The sequence below is a fragment of the Python bivittatus genome, unplaced genomic scaffold (genome assembly GCF_059951505.1).
Source record: "Python bivittatus isolate LINGU-HERP-01145 unplaced genomic scaffold, Pbiv_v1 ctg000700_np1212, whole genome shotgun sequence".
In the NCBI taxonomy this organism is placed as follows: Eukaryota; Metazoa; Chordata; class Lepidosauria; order Squamata; family Pythonidae; genus Python; species Python bivittatus.
Genome location: NW_028277098.1, coordinates 46,413,475 through 46,433,019, shown reverse-complemented (window position 1 = coordinate 46,433,019; position 19,545 = coordinate 46,413,475). Strand labels below are relative to the sequence as shown.

General features: G+C 34.0%; 1 protein-coding gene across 10 annotated transcripts in view; it reads right to left on the bottom strand.

Annotated features, from left to right (window-relative positions):
* BEND5 (BEN domain containing 5) overlaps positions 1-19,545 on the bottom strand; it is a 949,534-nt gene that overhangs the window by 380,917 nt on the left and 549,072 nt on the right. For 3 of the 10 annotated variants that reach the window (XM_088153222.1, XM_088153215.1, XM_088153216.1), the window contains 4 exons: positions 16,599-16,732; positions 9,650-10,025; positions 1,566-1,714; positions 480-693 (listed from right to left, as the gene is read on the bottom strand). The exons of 2 other annotated variants lie outside the window; for them this stretch is intronic. In XM_088153222.1, the coding sequence (XP_088009348.1) occupies positions 480-693; positions 1,566-1,714; positions 9,650-10,025; positions 16,599-16,732 (873 nt within the window). Of the gene's footprint in view, positions 1-479; positions 694-1,565; positions 1,715-9,649; positions 10,026-13,360; positions 13,477-14,897; positions 15,026-16,598; positions 16,737-19,545 lie in introns of those variants that run through there. 5 more of the 10 variants (XM_088153217.1, XM_088153218.1, XM_088153220.1 and 2 more) reach the window with 4 other exon arrangements.

The window sequence follows — 19,545 nt, the reverse complement described above, 5'->3', positions numbered from 1 at the left end:
CTGGAGGTGGCATGGCCGGCAGCGCAGCAGGGCAGACAGAATGCAGGGCCAGCAGAGGTGGCGGAGTGCAGGGCAGCCAAAAGGACATGGGGAGAGAGATAGGCAGGTGGGGAGAGTTGAAGCGGAGGCAGTCCCTTACCTTACTGAGGCTTGGGGCTGGGAGGGACCAAGCTGGGAATGGTTTGGACTGGGGTGGGACCTTGCCCAATGACTGGTGGGATTCAGTTAACAATGGCAATAGGGTCACATGATGTCATGCTTTAAGACCACATTGCTTGGTGATGGAAATTCCAGTCCCAATTACCGTTGTAACTTGAGGACTATCTGTAGCTCCCTTCCTCAACTGTATGCACAGGATAAGGTAGCTATTAATCACTGAAGCAGCTGTGTATCCCACCTCCAGTGTAATTAGAAAACAAGCCTCCTTCACCCATTGCTTAATGTGTTTTAAGAACACTCACATAATCAAAATAACCTACCTCTGACAATGCTTAACTTGTGAGGTGACAAAGGTGGCTTAGGAACAGCATCTTTCTTTTTTTTAGTGGCAACACCTGTGACACTTCTGTTTTTGAGAACATCGGTTCCCCAAATCATAACTGCTAAGTTTTTTGTATATTTAGAATCTCCTTGCGTTACTTGCAGCTGGTGCCATTTCTCCTCATCTACCCAGATGCCACTTCCAAGATGAACCTGGAGTAGAAAGTGAAATGATAGATGGTGGTTACCTGGATAATTTGTTTCATCCTTTATAAGTAACAGACACAATGTTTAAAACTAAACATACTTATTTATAGTACCTAATGACTGAAAATATGAAATATTAAAAACAATTTTATTCTCTAAACTTTGTGTAAAATCATGAAATGACATAAAATGAAAACCCGTAAAGGAAGGCAAATTGTAAATGGTTTTTAATCACCATAAAGGCTCTCCTGTGATGAAGAAAATAGCCTCAGAAAGATTATACTCATAGGCACCTATAAGAATAATCTTTCTGAGACTATTCTCAAGCACAGGTCTGAGAAAGTTCCCTGTATGTCCCACGTAGTGAAGAATGTGGGAGTTTTATCAGAACTATAGCATGTAATCAAAAGCATAACCTTGTGTTTTTTGGTGAACAAATGCAAAACCACAGGAAAGTCCCTAAAGCATTAACTTAAGACATTTCTATCATGAACTTATAAATGTTCTTTGGAGTTTATATGTCTGTCACGAGATTCACTTTAATTTACTTGATGAATATAGAGGAAGGCAGGCAACAACCATCAACGAAGCTTTCCTAGCGGAATATTCCTGCCTTTATCTTATCCATCCTCACCAAGGCTATTACCATCAAATGTCCAAGTGGGAAGGATTCCTGAAGGGAGAGGAAAGAAGGCTGACCAGAACCACCTGCTCAGATGGATTTTTGTTTCTGCTTAGAGGAATCTTAGAAGTGTCTTTCTCTCTTTTTAAATAGTATTTATATTATTTACACTTATTTATATTGCTGGTAAGTATTTCTGTGAGGATAGTTATCCTTAAAGACAGAATATAAATATTTGCAATAAATATAATAATACCTTTCCATTCTCAAGAATGTATTTGTCCATTACAGGAATAGCAGCTGGATAGTACGTTGAAGTGTTTGCTTCCTCACTGAAAGCTGTCTGTACATCAGGCTCAGGTTCAATGGATTCTGGTGTAACTTTTTCAAGTTCTAGGGCAGGACCTGTATTATATAAGAAAGAGGAGCAAATACACCAAGCTTTAATTTAATGTAGGATGCATTAATTCTATAGTCCATTTCACATACAGAACTTAAAACTGACTAATTCTGATCTAACTTAAAATCCAAAGTCAGTATAATGACTTTATATATATAAAGAGGTAAAATATTACCTCTTTTTTCTTAAACACAAAGGATCATATTTTAGTAAAATTTTCAAAAAGATGAAATAAATATCAACAAGTGTTAAGGAATTGTGTATGAAAAGGAATGTGAGATTCAAAGCAATTTAGCACAAGTTCTTAAACCCAAATTGAGTTACACAGTTGTAGCTGTTTTAAATGTATCTTTTTCATTATTACTGAATGAAGAGATAGATGTTTTATGACATATTATATATTATTACACAGAAATTACATCTGTAATGAGCCTTTTAGTTAAATGTTTGAAAATTAAAAGGACAGAATCGACAATTGGAAAGGATTATCAAGATCCAAAGACAAAGTCAGCTATTTTCATGTGGTAGAGGTATACAAATATTCAGATTGAAGATTCAATTCATTGGCAATTGAATCTCCAAACTGAATCAACATTTTGAACTGAATTGTTGCCTCGGTTGTGGATATCTTCAATTTATTTAGATGTTTTGATGGGCTTTTTTGCATGTGTAAAACCCTTTTCTCTAAACTGATGATTTGACTGGGACAGGCCTATTCAAGAGTAACTTGCTTCCTATTCACTCAGGGTTCACACTGGTATTGCTATGCTTTCCTGTTTGAGATAGTAGTCAATTCCAGATCTGCACAACCTGAAAGACTGCCCATCCTAAAGCAGACAGGATTTATTAATGCATGAATATTACCTTTAACGACATATACATCTTGACACAATGAAAAATAATATAGGCCAAAAAGACAAATAAAATTTAATTACAAATCTTTTTAAAATACTATGGTTAACAAATGCTACTTTTTAAATTTATTTTTATTGCTTTTTAATTAATTAAAAGAAAAAGAGCAAAACACAAAGATAATAATGATGGAAATACAATGATAGAGAGAAGAAAAAACACATAAAAAGTGCTTTAACAAAAAAGTGAAAGAAATATTACAAAGAAAAAAACAGTATGATATCTCATTATAATAATAAACAGTTACAATTCTATATATACTTATCTAAAGCAAATATTATTCAAGTACGTATATATTTCTAATACATTTATATGACTATCATTTTTTAACCTACTGTATTTCATTCATTCATTCATTCATTCATTCATTCATTCATTCATTCATTCATTCATTCAATTTCTACAGCTGTGCATCTCAATCCAATTGACTCTGGGCTCTGAGTCCCATATTTCATTATACTTGTCCATACAAAGCCTATGTCTATAGGCAATCCACTCATAAGTGGCAAGTGCAATCAAGTCTTCAATCCACTGAATAAATGGGGCCATACATTTATCTTTCCAATGCTGCAATATCAATCTTTTGCCCATAGTAAGGGGACGGAGAATCCATAACAAATGCTACTATAATAATGCAGAGAACCACTGCAAAAACATGAGGTTCTAATTGTTAGGAGTGTCTGAAGATGTTATAATACATTTTATTCTAAAGCTCAAGATATTTCACATTTCAATAATCAAAGCCTTTTCTAGGCAGCTGAACTTCAGAATTATTTCAGAAACTACTAAGAGTTGCATTTACAGCACAGCGTGTTCAAATTAGACATGCAATTCCTTTTACTGTCTTTTTGCTAATTAGGGTTGCTTGCCTAATTTGCCATGCACCATGCTTACTTTTAAAAGTTTCTCGCTTTGTAGTTTTTGCACTTTGATAAGCAAAACATGTGCAGTTATGGAAGTTTTCTGAAAGTCAACACAAATGCGTTCTCTTAACACAGCAAATGCAGATGAAGGAAAACCCCTGTTTCAGTGAAAAGTTTTATTATTTTCAGTAGTAAGACTCCTGGGTTAGAATTAGACAAGAAATAAAATTTCCCTTATATTTCTGCATCTCCAGATTTCTTTCACGTCAAAAGAACAAAAGAACCCTGCTGATTTAATAAGATGAAAAATCTATCTAATCCAGCATTCTTTGCCCCACAGCAACTGACCCAGTGCCTACAGAAAGACCTCCCTTTTTCTTTTCCCTTTTCTAGTATGTGATTTTGAAGCAGACTGGCTTGATGTTACTTTATAACTGGATAACACCCTGCTCTGAAGAGACCTCCTTGTGGTAGTTCTGGGTAGCTTCGAACCATGAATAAACTTTTTCCTTTCTTAAAGAAAAGAAAACCCACATGCAAGGCATTAGTGAAGAAACATTCTTCTGCTTATGATCCCAGAGCTGGTATTGGGAGCCATATTGTCTCCAGTATTTTAGGTAATAGACAGCTATCAGGACTCGTAAATATTAATTCTCTTTCCTTCCTTAAGAAGAGCCTTTGCCATTTCAAAACTCTCAGACAGGAATTTCAGGATATAGAGTAAGATAACTTTCAAATGCTATATTTAAGTCACGGGTAAGTAACAATAAGCTAAACTTAGGGGATCAAATTGGTGAATTCCAATAGGCACTACATTCTATTGATTTCAATGTAATTTAGGAATATTTATCTTTAAGCACAATTCAGAGGAAAGGAATATGAACATACTCAGTATACTGTCAGGCCTAGCCCAAGGAACTCCAAGAGACAATGCAAAATCAGTTCAGCTATGTTTATTAGCTACAACCTCTAGCAAGAATCTTCCCAGACTGAAACCCCAGGTCCCAAGTCACCCAGCCACAACAGTCTGAATTCCTCAGGGAGGTGCCAGTCTCATCCTCTTGTAGTTCCCACGCTCCTGTGGCAAGCTGAGAAAATGCTTATCTCCCTGAGCCTGGCCTTCATAATTCCATTCCATCACATATACAGACTTATTCTGTGCATTGCCTCCTTCATCTCACCCTGAAAACCCACAACAATGTCCAAAATAATGTTTTATATAAAATTAGAGGTTTGGTTGGATATCTGCTAATAAATAAATTCTGAGGAGAAAAAGTAGCTTATGTGCACTGGAATCAGCAGCAACGGAGAAAGCAACTCTGTTAATTCTTTAATCTGCTGGAATTTGCAACATGGCTCCAAAAACTAGAACAGAAGTTTTGTAACTAGCACAACAATACTATTTCTCTTACATTAATTGGTTCTGAGAGTTTCATTCATGGCATTCCTCAATTAATGTTGCAAAGAAGAATACATTCCCTGTATTATTGTTATCTGTGATTATAGATTATATAATTTTGTATCACATGTATACAAAAAAAGACAATCCAAAAGGTGAAACTTTCTAGTGGACCTAGCCCAATTAAACCAAAAGGATTAAGTAGGATATCAAGAGGATGTTCAAACAACTGGAAAACAATTCAACCAATTATCAATACATAACTTAAAAGACAAAGATTGCACCAGGTAAAACTAACCATTTATATTCCAAATGAATGGAAAAGGTAAGAAATCGTTTAAGATATTAAATGTCAGAAGACAGAATAAATAAAAATCCAAGGCATATTTTGGGGGTCTGATGCTAGGCAAAATTTTGAGTGTTTCTTAATCACAGATGGTAGTCACTGAATCAGCAGCAACATGGCTCCCCTTTTAATGGGGGGAAAAAACATTTCCTGTTTTATTCCTTTTAAACTGCCTGATCCACCTAAGAGTTAAAGTAAAAAAAAAAAAAAAAGTTCTGTACTAAAATAAAGCTATATATAAAGTGAAGATGTATCCCCCCCCCCACTGGATTCATACTATCCTACAGAGATGCTAGAAACATATGCTATCTCTGATACTGAAACATTCTTCTCAACAATGCTCCAAACAATTTAGGACAGTATTTTAGCCTAGGTTAATATTTTAGTGTGAATGTTAATGTATGTTACAGTAATTATGTTACTTGGAATTATTTGAAGTATATTTGAGGGACTGTATCTCCCCAGTTATATCTACTCATCTCACCAGATCTGGCAGGAGAGGCATGTTATGGATTCCATCTACTAAGGAATGTCACCTGATGGAACCCAGGAAGAAAGCCTTTTCTGCTCTGGCAACTGCCCTTTGGAACATCATTCCCCTGGAACTTAGATTGTCACCTACCCTTCTGGTCTTTAGAAGAGGCCTTAAGACTTGGCTTTGCCATCTTGCCTGGGGATCCGGTAGTGGTAGTGTGGATTTTGGTTATTTTTTGTACTGCTTTTCGTGTTCTAACTTTGTGAGCCACCCATTCATGTATGTGAGATGGGCAGCTATGTATTTTGAACCAATAAATAAATATCTGTGTGTGCACTTGTGTAGGTGCGTGTATACAAAGATATATGCATACATATACACAGTGTACATACATGCATATATATGTACAGATGGGAAATATCCACAATATGAAAAGTATAATATGAAACCACAAAAGGAAACAGTAGCAAAATGATATTCCTATTTTGCAGCAATCTATTTAGCATTGGGACAGAACAGAGAGACTGCTTTTGTGACAATCCATACTTGGGGTGAATCACTGGCTTTTGTATTATATTCCTGTAATACTATCTGACACAATGGCTATAGAACATAGTAAGACTATGATGCAGTCTTTCTACCTAATTCTAATACAACTTCTGTATTTACAATATTGTGCTTTATGCTGCTGTAGCTAGTGCGACATTGTATAGTTGGTAGCCTTATATCTTAAATAAGCAAGCTGTAGCAAGAAAGTGATGAACACTATCCTGATATTTTACTACCCATCCTCAGTCCGGTTAACCCGAAATGTGGAAACAACTTGAAAATTCTTTACAGTTCAGTATCAAATTAGCATAACTTTCTTCCTTCACCCTTGCCTTTCCAGCAATGGAACAACCATGCCATTCAGGGGCTTCTCTTCAATTCAGCTATAGAAGCACCAACTATTTCTACTCACCCAACAGAATTTTCAGTGCTACAGTAAGAGCTGAAATATGAAAAATGGCTTCCAGACTGGACCGCAATCCCAATGGAAATATTTTTTATGCATGCACTCCTCTGAATGGTCTATACAGCGCACATACATGGAACCAAAAGGACTAAAGGAGTCTGCAATGCCTATGCAAACATATGATCTATCTCACATTACACAAGCACTGGTAGTCTGCACATACTCGCATATAAGCCCATCCACTGATGAGCCAACCTTCGAAATTTTCGTATGTTTTAATTTTCACAATTGGCTTATCTGCGTGTGACATATTTTTCATGACATTTTGGTTAAAAATTCAAGGGTCTGCTTATTCACAGTTGGACTTATCCATGAGTATATACAGGATATACGAGTACTTTTAAAAAGCTGAGGGAAAAAACTACAGTATATATTTGTGGATAAGGATATCTGTGGACAAGCCAAACCCAATTTTGGGGGGTATATTTTGGCACCTAAATTTCTCAGCCTATCCAAAAGTATACATGGTACTTTCTAAAAATGTGTAGCTAGTTTTATCTTAGGAACACTTAACGTTAAATGGTCCAGGTTAAATACATTCATTTCTCAATGGTATGATTTTGAAAGGGCAGATATAGGGGGATTGGTAAAAAATACAAATCTACTGACTATTCAATATTACAATAAACCAGAATAAAAAGATTTAGCAACAAAACAATTTAAGAGCATTAACCTAATGCTCAAGGTTCCTTTTGCTAAAGGGATGTGAAATCACTCTTACGGCTCAGTTTGAAATGACTGCATATACAACAACAAATTTGAGATTTAACAAACTGCAAGTATCTCATTTGATACCATTTAAAAAAAATAATTTTTATTAGTGCCTCTTATATCTAACAAAGAAGCAAAAGAAAATTAACCTTTTCATTTTACTGTAACAGCTTGCCTGATGATCAGCATTACAACAGTTTTAAATTACAGGAAAAATATTCTTTCGCACAATACTAGAGAATCTCTATATTTCAAAGAGACAGATGGAAGTTTAAAAAAGAATGAACTAGGAGATTATTCATCTAGAAATTATCCCATCATGTTTTGAAAGCAGATGCAAACATGTAATTTTTACATTTCTCTGTGGGGAAAAAAATAAGATGCTAAGAAAAAGATTTGTTTCAGTATTCAGGAAGGAAAAGTAACCTCCAAAAGTCACATAGGTAAAATCTGAATCATGAATAACTGATAGAAAAATATGGTATATGAATGCATATGCACAATCTTCACAAACTGCATGTGAAAATGCAAGGTTTAGAGCTCCATTAGAAGGCAGTTTGAAATGAATGGTCCCATCCTAGGTTCCAATGGATTAGCTCAGGAAAAAAATCAATTAATTTCCTAGCATATTAGTTCAGAAATCATAGTTGTTTCTCAATCTGACTTTAGAAATAAGTACTTCTTTGCTCAGTTGGCCCAACAGGAGTGGCAATTTGGCTTCCAGGTGTCAGTTCATTTAGCTTCCCCTTTTCCTCAGATGCTTACTCTCTAATTATATCATTTAGATGTTCACCTATTTTTACCTCCCACTGGACTTTTTAAACCAAGGAACAAAAAGGATTTATGTAATTATCTGCTTCACTATTCTTCTGAACCCTGTAATGGGGAAAGAACATAGTACTTGTGGGGAAGGCAGAGAGATACACCAAAGTTCCTAGCATCTCCTAGAAAAAATTGTGGTCTGAAATCATGGAGAGCCATTACTATTCAATGTTGACAGCTTTGGGCTCAACAGACCAGTGGTACGTCTCAGTTGAAATAAGTTTCCTTTGTTCCTGCATTCCACAAAAAAAGTGAGTTCTTCTTTGCGTGCTGTGTTCTCCCCTCTGGTTGGATCAAGGATCCCTCCTCTTTCTTTTTTATTCCACTTCTTGCCTTTGAAAAGTTTATCACTCAGGAAGACAATTAAGTCAGTAGTAAAGAGGCACAAAAAGAAATACATTATTTTCTTCCATTTCCACTTCTATACCATTTTGCAGCCTAGATAAAGTAAAGAAGAAGGGGTAAATAAAAATCTGCTTCCTCTGCCTGTTTTACTTTTTTCTCCCTTACCTTTAAGAACCATTTTCTAACTCAGAAAAGTAAAGAAATGGGAGGAAAGTAAGGAAAAGTAGGAGGAAATAGTTTTCATGCAAAGTGACTGTCCATACTATAGAAACAACTGATTAAATTTGACAGCAGGATATTGTGATAGAACTTGGCTTTTCTACTTTCTACTTCTTTTCAAAGGTACTTGCTATCAAGATTAATAGCATATGAGTACAACTTAGAAAGCTCAAAACTGTTACATTATTCACACATAATAATAATGCAACAAAACACTTAATCTACATGTTTTTGAAAAAAAAATACATAAATGACTTTATCTTCCTTGTTAGTGAAGCTATATTAGTAACGTATTATGCAAGTCACAGATTACCTGTAACTCTATGGGTAATAAAAATAAAATAATCAAATAACAACTGTTATATTCATTATGAAATATGAAGATTCACAATCATAACTGAACTATAAACTGTCTTTCACAGTTGTAATAACCTCTGAACATACATGCCCTTGGGAAAATTAAGTACTAGCATGCAGATTTCTGTTATTTTTTAAAAGATGCAAATAAAACATTAATATTAAAATGTACAAAATGGGAAGTAGTAGTTTAAACAGTACACATAGGATGCAATACAGTGCAAATAGATACGTATTTGTGCAACAAGATTTTCCCTCCCCACTCTCCTTCCTCTTTACAATTCTTAGAGCAGCTTTTAAGGGCTAATAATGAAGAGGGGGAATCTTTCCTACCCAAATTCTGTAAGTAGAAATTCATTGCAGTCATAAAAATACCTTCTGGATTCTACCCACAGCTTGATGTTATCTTTGTGAATATTTCAATCACCCTGAGCTAAAACAACTTTTGAACACGTCTCACATAACCAAGCACTTACCACTGCCTAGTCTGAGAAGCAGGACATCCTGTAGCCGTCTGTTCAAATCTCTTAGCTCCTTCATTTCTGACACTAATGTCCCATATTCCTTTAACTTTTTTGCTTGTTGAACAAGCTGCCTTCTTGTTCTCTCAAGTTCTTGTTGAATGTGCCTCATTTCTTCCTGCTGTTGCTGATAGCTTCTCAGCAACTCTTCATAAAGAACTCGAGGAACTACAGCATCGTCCATATTGTTCATTCTGTCTGAAGTTTCCATAAATGTTGCCTCAGGACTGGAATTACTACTGAGACTCATACCATTTTGTTTTTCAAGCCGCGCAACAACTGCTTCAATGCTTTTGTGCGTACCTTCGTTCTGTTTCTTTCCATCTTGTCTCTGTATGTTACAACAAAACACAGTATTAATACACTGTGTCATACAGCAATCTTTAGAGTTCTATAATTAATGAAATTAGGAGTGCACTACAATCCTCAACGAAAAACATATAATTAATATTGGACCAACAAGTTTTAAAAAACAATAACCAGAAAAAGTTACTTTCATTACAAATAACCATCTAAGTCTTTAAAAACTTGTTCATATGCTCACACAGATGCAGAGTTAAATGCATCTGAGAGGAAATCAGCAATATATTTCTGTACCAAAAGTGGGAATGCACTGATACATTTACCACTTCCAAGTACTATTTTTAAAATTTGTTTTACCCAAAGCCAGCCTACTTTTGGATTTTGAGAAGACAGTAATGACTCAGACATCACACTGAACTTCAAGAGAGGCTCAGAAATATTTATGAGTATAACCATGGATTATGACTTAGAAGGACATAACATTTATACAAATTATGGTTCAGCACAGTAAGTGAACCACTCTCCCTGAGTCTCTCTAAGAGTCAGTGCAGTTAAGATGAATTTCCAACCCAGCCAGACACGCAGCAGGACTGGCAGCAAGAAAGTCAATTAAAATTTAAGGACATACATCGCTGTGCAATATCTAGTATGCACATAGGAAGATTTGAGTGTTTAAGAGGAAAGGGCAGAGCCTGTTTACATGAACTCTGAGCTCTCCTGACTTTTTTTTATTATTTGTACCACTTGTGTAGAGTGCATTCAACATTAACCTTAAACATGGTATTAAAGTACCATCCCATCATCTGTGACAAATTATCCCAAAATGTGTTAATAATATCCTGGAGAAGACACTGATGGAATGCATTTAAAATCACATACCTAAAAGCAATGTTTGTACCTTGTTATTTAAAGATAATTTTTACACTGATTTGCCTAATTAAGAGGGCATCAAGGCTCAAAATAATTAAGAATCACAATATAAGGAAATTATTAGTGGAAGAAACATGGTATCTACTACTGTGCAATAATCAGCCAAACCTCTAGAAAGATATTTTCAAGTCAAATTTACCTACTCCCCTTTGCCTATTAGTACTTGTACTCCAGGCTCCTTGCAAATGTAGACGCTATACAAAATAGACGTTAAACGCTATACAAAATAGATAGGAAATTAAATGCATATATACTTACAATACTTAGTTTTAAAGTAATGACTACATGCTTTGTTTGAAAACAGGGTTATTTGCCTCAGGGCCATAATTATAGAGAAACAGCATATATAAAGCTAGTATATGTAAAAAGTACCAAAGATAAGTCATGTAATATCATTACAGTGTAAGTTTATTTTAGTTTAAAGAAAACTGAAAAGATGTGGATAAATGAAGAATAAAGCTTATCTCAATATAGTTGATATAATTCAATATTCAATCCTGTCTTACTGTATTTTACATCTCTGTATTACATATATATCTAGAGATATCATCAGTCTGGAGAACTGAATGTATTAACCTTATCAAGCTGAGCTTGTTTTAGAACAGTGGGTGGAGGGAGCATCTGATGGGGAGGGCTATAAGGAACCTATAATGGTTGTTTTGCCAAGCTTTCTTTTTTCTGATAATTCTTTCTGATAAGGAAAAACTTAGTAAAAAAATAATTAATTATATGATGAGTTGGGGAATTCATGCAATATTATACTAATTATTAAAAGCCTGAGTTCCAAGCATGTTAAGATACCTGCAATATTCACATTGAATATGTTGAAGATGGGCAAGTTGGAGGTACCTGCTATATTCAATGCAAAACTCTGTCTGGAATAGAGTCAGTCTAGTTTTACAGTACATTTTGTTCTAAAAAGAAGAGATATCTATGATAAAACAATATTAAATAGTAAGTGGAAGAACTAATATATATAAAGGGAAATAAGTTGTCAACATATTCACTGTGAAATGTAAAAGCGCATAATTAATATTTTTGTCCATTCTTTAAAACAAAACTGGTTATTTCAGAGGATTTCAAAATATTCCATTCTACTGATGTCAAAGTGTTTGCTCAAACTGCAGTTATTTACTATCTGCAGAAGAAAAAAGTACTGAGAGAGATACTCACTTCTTTGAGCAATTAAAAAGCCTAATTCTGAAAACAACCAGCAATCTGACTGAAATAAAAGCAGCAAGTTGTTTTGCATTGCATAATGACATTCTCTGCCAACACTCTTAACAGACCACAATGTAGACTTATCTGAAAGCAATCCTTTTCTTTGGGAATATTTTTTTTCTTGCCTTCATATCACCCTTCAGTACTTTGATAAATAACTAAAAGACAATTCTTTACTTTTTCCTGTCTAGACATAAATATTGTGTGGTTGATCATTTTCCAGAAATTGTTGTAATCAGTTTTAACAGCACAGCTTCTATTGTTAAACTACAGGATGCTCCTTCATTTTGGGAGCATGAAGATCAAGCTAAGCTTTCAATAAAATATAAATAATTTCAGCTTCAACATTATTCAGTATTATTCTAACAGCATAAAGAACTGCAAATTTTAATATTGAGCAGCTGATCCTTCTCCAGTATTAAAATCTTTTAAATGTTTGTGAAACTACAGAAAGTCACAGTTTATTAAAACTAAAGTTTCTTTCTGATGGCAAGAATAAAGAATCATTTTTCACACATTCTGTGGGAGAAAGATGTACCTAACTAGCACGCTATAAATAATTTGAACTCTGTCACTTTCATATTGTTTCATGAATTTTGAGAGATAGCCTGATGTGCTTATGTCAATTTTGATATACGGATATTGTTCCATATGTGGTATTCTGCTAAAGACTACTATCAATTGATATCAGTCATGCCCAATGCAAACTTTTCTTTTTTGCACAATTATGTTGATAGAAGATTGTATTTAAAGGGTCTGCCATTAGACTGGGCACTACTAGAGGACCATATTGGAGGACTCTTCAGACCATCCAAAGCTGTCCTGGACAGCTGAGGGATGTTTTAAAAAACATTTATGGGGGAAACGGGGTGCAGAAGAAATGTAAACTTTCTTGTGTCACTGGAAATCTGCTCATTGGAGCTGGAAACAGTCATTTCCCCCCCATAAAACTAAAAAGTTTTGTATATCATATAGCTTGAATCTATACAAAAGCATGATGATGAAATGAAAATATGTGCATAAAATAAGTACAGTAACTCAATCGTAAATATGATAAATTTATTGTAATTGTACAAGTGATGAATCAATAATAAATAAGATACAACAAAGTTAATAATTTGGATAATAAAAATAATTTTGTCATAACCAAGGAAAAGATATTTGTTTTAAAAATATAAGTTGTATTAACATGCACCAACTTCTTAGGCTTACCCAATGAATGAACTGCAGGACTGCTGAGAAGTTTCTGGTTCAGTTCTGCCTAGCTGACTTTTTACTTCAGTGCATGATATTCTCAGCAATGAGAAATCCCTGCTCTTGACAAACCACTTAATAAAAGAGAAATTCCACTTTTTAGACAAATCCAGTAACAAAATTTGGATTATAATTTGGTTTTTACCCTATGACATCAAAATGTAGACTAGTACTAAAAAAGAGAAAGGCTATCCATTATGTAGCTGATCAGGAATATATTAAAAATATATTCACAAAGGTTCTCACCTAGCACCATTCTTATTTGTTTGTGTTTTAAATGCCATTAACACATGCCTTTACCCCCATACCATGAAAAATAAAATGGCATGGCTGCTATTAGATATTCAGATTAGTAAAGTAAAAATCCTTCTTTGGATATTATTAGCATTTAAAGGAAAAGTTGAATGTGTAGCATCCATATACACTAAAAAGTAAATGAACTATCATTGAGGCTTTCACTAAATTGAACTGCAGAGGCTAATATATATACAGAAAATATACTGCGTGAATACCCAAGGCTCACAGGACAATTCTATACTTCCCTGCTGCTTTCAGATACCAACTCTGCCATGACATACAATGTTGTCAGGTTCTGCACAGCACCACTGAAAATCCATTGGATGATGATGACCTGTGCTATAAACTAGACTTAATGAGCACCTAGTCTGCCATATTAAGAGTGCTCTGTAATTTGATATAGTCTTCCACATACTAACCTTTTATGCTGCCCTACATTCATCTAATGCTCCTACCCCTTCTTTTAAATTCTTTTAGACTCTTGTTCTTTATATATACTTTGTTATCTTTTATATCTTCTAACTTTTCATAATTTCTTTTAGATTGTGATGTATCTTCTATGCTTTTTAATTGACTGTATCCCACCCTCCCTTATGATGGTCTATGTCCATGATAAAGATTTGATTTGATTTTGAAAATGTGAGAGCAACAACAAAAACAAACATTCTGATTAAAATGCAGAATGTTTCAATTTTGGGTGAAAAAAAATATTGATTGCTGAAAACAAGATTAAAAACATAATAACTCTACTAAATATCTTATATGAAATAATTTATATTATACATTATACATCTTTTTAAAAGTCTAATATGTCAATCTAAGTTTGACAGAAATTAAAAATGACTGGATACAGTGATGGTTACCAAGTAGCTTTTTCAAGAGTATGCAGGTTCTTTTTTCTTAAAAATAGAAATAAACATTAAAAAAAATAATTATAACCCAAATATCTCCAATTAATGCTATTTTTGTATTACTAGCTTTACATATGCTGTTTCTCTATGTTGCCATTAAGCTAATAACTCTGTTCCCTATGAAGATGCAAGCAGCCATTATTTTCCATGTAAATACTGTAGATGTGCAGATATTTATTTCCCATCTAACCTCAATGGAATTATGATGGGGCACACATATTCAAGGAGCACCAAGTACTAGTACTGATTAGACAGCTAATGTTTCTTTCCTCAGTAACCTCACTTACCTCAATAGAAACATGGCTGAATATTGCACAGTGCGAGATAGCAGGCTAAATTAGGAAAGCTTTGATGTGTAATATGTAACTGATGAGCCAAAACTCTGCTCTCCACAATTTTATCACATAAGCAAAACCTGGGGGGAAAAATCATATGTTATACACGTTTTATACTGGCTATCATAATTCTTGTTTGTATGGTGGTTAAAAGATGATTTAGTATGAATTTCTTCAGTATCATTGAGCATTCTGATCCTCACATTAGACAAAAAGTATGAATGCTATAGCTGTATATGTTTAAACGAGATGGATACAAAAAGTGTCTATAGAGTAGGATTTCTCAAACTATGGGTTGGGATTCCTCAGGGGGATCCCAAGCAGCTCTGGGAAGGCTCAAACAAGAAAACTCTCAAACTCATTCTGGGCTTTGCTTCTACTTTGTCTGCACCAGGCAGCTGCTGTATTGAAAAGTCTGAGAACCCCAAGGACTCCACATTAAAATTTAATTATTGAAACAAAGTACATGTAAATACATGTATTTCTTGTCCTAAACTTAATTGAATGAAATCATTTTTATTCATATAAGGGTCTCATGCATTTATTTACCATTTTTGGGAGTCACAGTACTGCAAAGTCTGAGAACCCCTGTCACAGATACAAAACTTTAAATATACTCTAATAAGAAAACTGGAAGATATTTTGCAGGGATATTTTCCTCAAGTTCAGTGAATTTGGCTATTAAATCTACTTTAAAGAAAGTTCTCAGATGGTAAGATTAATATCACTCCGAACAAACTATTACTATTCAATCATCTATATGATTTTCATACACACGCGCACACACACACACACACCATTTACAATGTACTTCTTTAACTGTGTGAGGTAGCTATCCCAACCAATTATAGAGAATTCAAATTCCATACAACATTGTGTGCCCCAGGTCTGACTGAATCTTTAACACGTTATGTTCATGGAGAACTAAACGATTCCCTGATAGAACATAGCTACTATGTTATTCACTTCATTACACTTCTGAATTCAAACAAGTTCAAGTAAAGATGTAAGTTAAAGACATATGTAATGTTCTCAAAAATTGTTATATATGTATTATAATGTGTAAAAAAAATCCTGGCCAAGTTATACTTCAGAAAATACTTGTCTACTATAAAAATATTTACTCCGGAAAATAAAATATCACTACAAGAAATCTTGTTGCACAAGCTGCTATAAAAACAAGTCATCATTTTTTTAAAAAAAATTATACCTGTTTTAAAAATAAGTCCCAGTAACTCAATTTCACTAACCCATTAATTAACCTTTATTTGAAAAACAAATAAAGCGGGTTTGTCCAAAAAACCTCTTGGACAAAATAAAGGTACTTAATCAAACAAAATGAAAATAATTTCATAAGAATAAAAAGGAAAAAAAGTAGACACTGAAACAATTCAGGATTCTTGGTTGTACAGTATTCACAACATTCCAATTTTAACCCAATACTTCAATGTATTTTTGCAAGTAAGTCCCACTATATTTAATTGGACTTATTTTTCATAAGTCATGCACTTTCAAAAGTGCATAAAACTGCAATCTGCATTTCTGTATGCAATGAAAGAATCCCTGACATTCTGAAATGGATTTGCTGTAGAATAAAGCACATCCAAAATTAGAAAAAAAGAAAGAACAAACCAACAAACAGAGCTTCAATACCTTACAGTGTCTAAGTTCCATATCTTCATCCCCATAATCTGTAATTTCCCCTGTTTCTTCTAGGTGATTGAGAGAGAGCTTGGGGATTTTAATTTTCTTCTGCATCACACTGTTTTCAAGGTCTGTTTTATCTTCTGCAAATTTACATAAAAATATTTTTTTCACATTCATCAAACTGATTATTCAAATACTGTATGACTGAAGCCAGACCATTTAAAAAGTTCCCATGCTTGACTATCTTCCATGTGCAGTGAAACTCAACTGCTCCAGAAACGTTAAAAAACAGATGTACTGCAGCCCTTACATAGAAATTTGAAGAATACCTTCTAAAAAAAAAATCAGGGCTTCCAAAGATAGTTAAGAACAAAGCTGAAATCCAAACTGAACCTTGACATTTTATGGATGATACTGGACCACTTATGCATTATCCCTCAAGTGCAACTTAATTCACAGGATTTTGAGATCTAAAAATGGAGGGAGACAGAATATTCCTCATTCTAAAAATATACGTTTTGGGATGGCTCCCCACTTTTTCTCGTTTCCTGCTCTTTCAAACATCGTTACAGCAGGTTCACCAAATTCAGGGATATTTGGAGTCTGGGATTTTATTTTTTTCTGCAAATGTGAGGAAAACACATTTCTCAGAATTTCTGACCCTTGTAAACCTGTCATTAACAGCTCCCCTACTTCAAAGCTTGAAAGAAGGAAGAGAGACGCCTCTATCCCTACATACCCTCTGCCGCTAATGCAGCAGTAGTAGCTATCAAGATTGCAGCAAATGTAGAGAGAAAGGATGTATAGTTCTTTCTGCCAGAAATTATGTCAACAAGAGAAAACTAAAATCCAGCTCAGATTCAGCTTGGATATTTTCTAGGTTTTTTAGAAGCCCAATTCAAAATTACACTCTTTTCATTATGCATAAATGCTTCAAGTTATTAGAATTTCTTCAGTGTCATGCAATATGTTATTATTTAGGTAATGTACCTATATTAAGTATTTATATTTTTATTAGTTGTGAGGATCTCATTGAATTTTAACAAGTTATCCCAAGTAATCATGAATAAAAAAGGACTTTCAGAAGTGCAAAAATATTAAATAGCAATCACTGTTAACTCCCCAACACAGAGCTACTAAATTAAATGTAGCTACTCTTTCTGCCAAAAAGCCATCCAAAATTAAAACCCAATTGTGAGGGGGCAACAATCAGGAATGCTTCTATTGAAGTTAAATTACCAAAGCTGATCTCAGTTGAACCGAGAGGTACAACAGGAGCAATAAGACAGTAAGTTGCTCCAGACATTAAAAGTAAGTAACTTTCTGGCTAAAGATAAAATTATTGGGGTGATAATACAAATATTACTTGCTCTCCTATTTGAACACAAGATTTTTTCCCCTTCACATATTGGTTAAGAGGAAAGCGGGGGGAAGTGTACCTGCTTTCTGAGACAAAATGTATCCTTTTGAATTACTTAAATACATTTTGACAAGCTCTTTCAGCTCAAAACATCTCAGTTATCTATATTCTAGAGGGCAAGAAATTATATTCATCATGCTATCAGTTAATCTTTTAGAAACTTTTTAAGTGTGGCTAATTCTAAAGTATTGCTGAGTGACAGGCTCTGCTACTTCAAAAATGCATACTTCCTATATTTAAAAATCCCAGTGCAATTTATAATAATGAACTGAGAATTAATTGCTTTGCTTTAGTATACTTTGAAAATATTAAATACTACTAGAATAAATACACTGATCCATCTAATTCCATGAGCACCACAGCCAAAATTTACTACTAATGCACAAAAGCCTCACGGGAGACTGTAAAATATAGGACTGGGAATTCTCATTCACCAAAATAAGATGGAATGGAGTGACTACAGCTTCCAGTTGCAAGGTTCAATTTATGTTTTCTTATTACAACTGATTTCAAAATTTGACCCAAATAAGATCTGGAAATTACCTCCAAGCTGCCATTCCTTTCTACATGGAATTTTCAACAATCACAAAATAAAGGAAAACATTTAATATTCCATTTCTTCTTTCTTGCAAGAAAAAATGAACCACTACTCAAAAAGTAGACAGAACTTGAAAATAGGGCTTTGCAGGAAATGTGAGGGTGCAGAATGGGACTGACAAATCATGGTCATTATTCTATTTTGGGAAGATGTTGAATGGGAGTTGCTCAAAGAACCTGATGTGTGAATCTCTCTTTAGACTGGTTTATTGACACAATTATACTCATAAGTGTATTCTGATTTCCCTAAACTTATTGGGCATTAAGGAAGCCTCTTTTCTTTTATTACTCACACACTAATCAGTTATAGGTGAAACTCTCCTAGATTCAGAAAGTGCTGGAACTTTAGCAAAATCTATCATGAAAATCTATCATTGTACCTGTACTAATGCTTGCTTAGTTGCATTCCTTCAAGAACTTTCTGAAAGATAGCTAAGACAATTTTATTTGAATTTTTTGTTGTTGTTGTTCTTGAAGTTTCCATTAAGGGATTTTATATTTATTGTTCTACTAATCCTGATTTCTAGATAAATTTTAATTTAAAAATATTTTGGCTTTAATTACTTTTAACTGATGAACATTTACTTTGGATCTTATAAAGATTTGTAAATAAAGAAAATATGCTTTGGTATATTCTTGGGAACTTTCAGTTAAAACCTTTTCCAATGATTACTCAGCTATATTAAGATAATTAAAACAGTATTTTCCCTTTTTCCCTCCAAACTGGCCTTCTCAATCATGAACCCTTCACATACATTATAGTACAGCTCCAAGAATTACCAGATAATATAATCATATAGCTGTGTTTTAAATTCCCATCCTTACAACAATTTCATAATGTTCACTTCCTTAATTTTTTGTCCATGGAAGTAAAAATATTTTTTTTCCAAATTTAGCACATAGGATGAAGTTTGTTAAAATAGTTGTTATATAAAA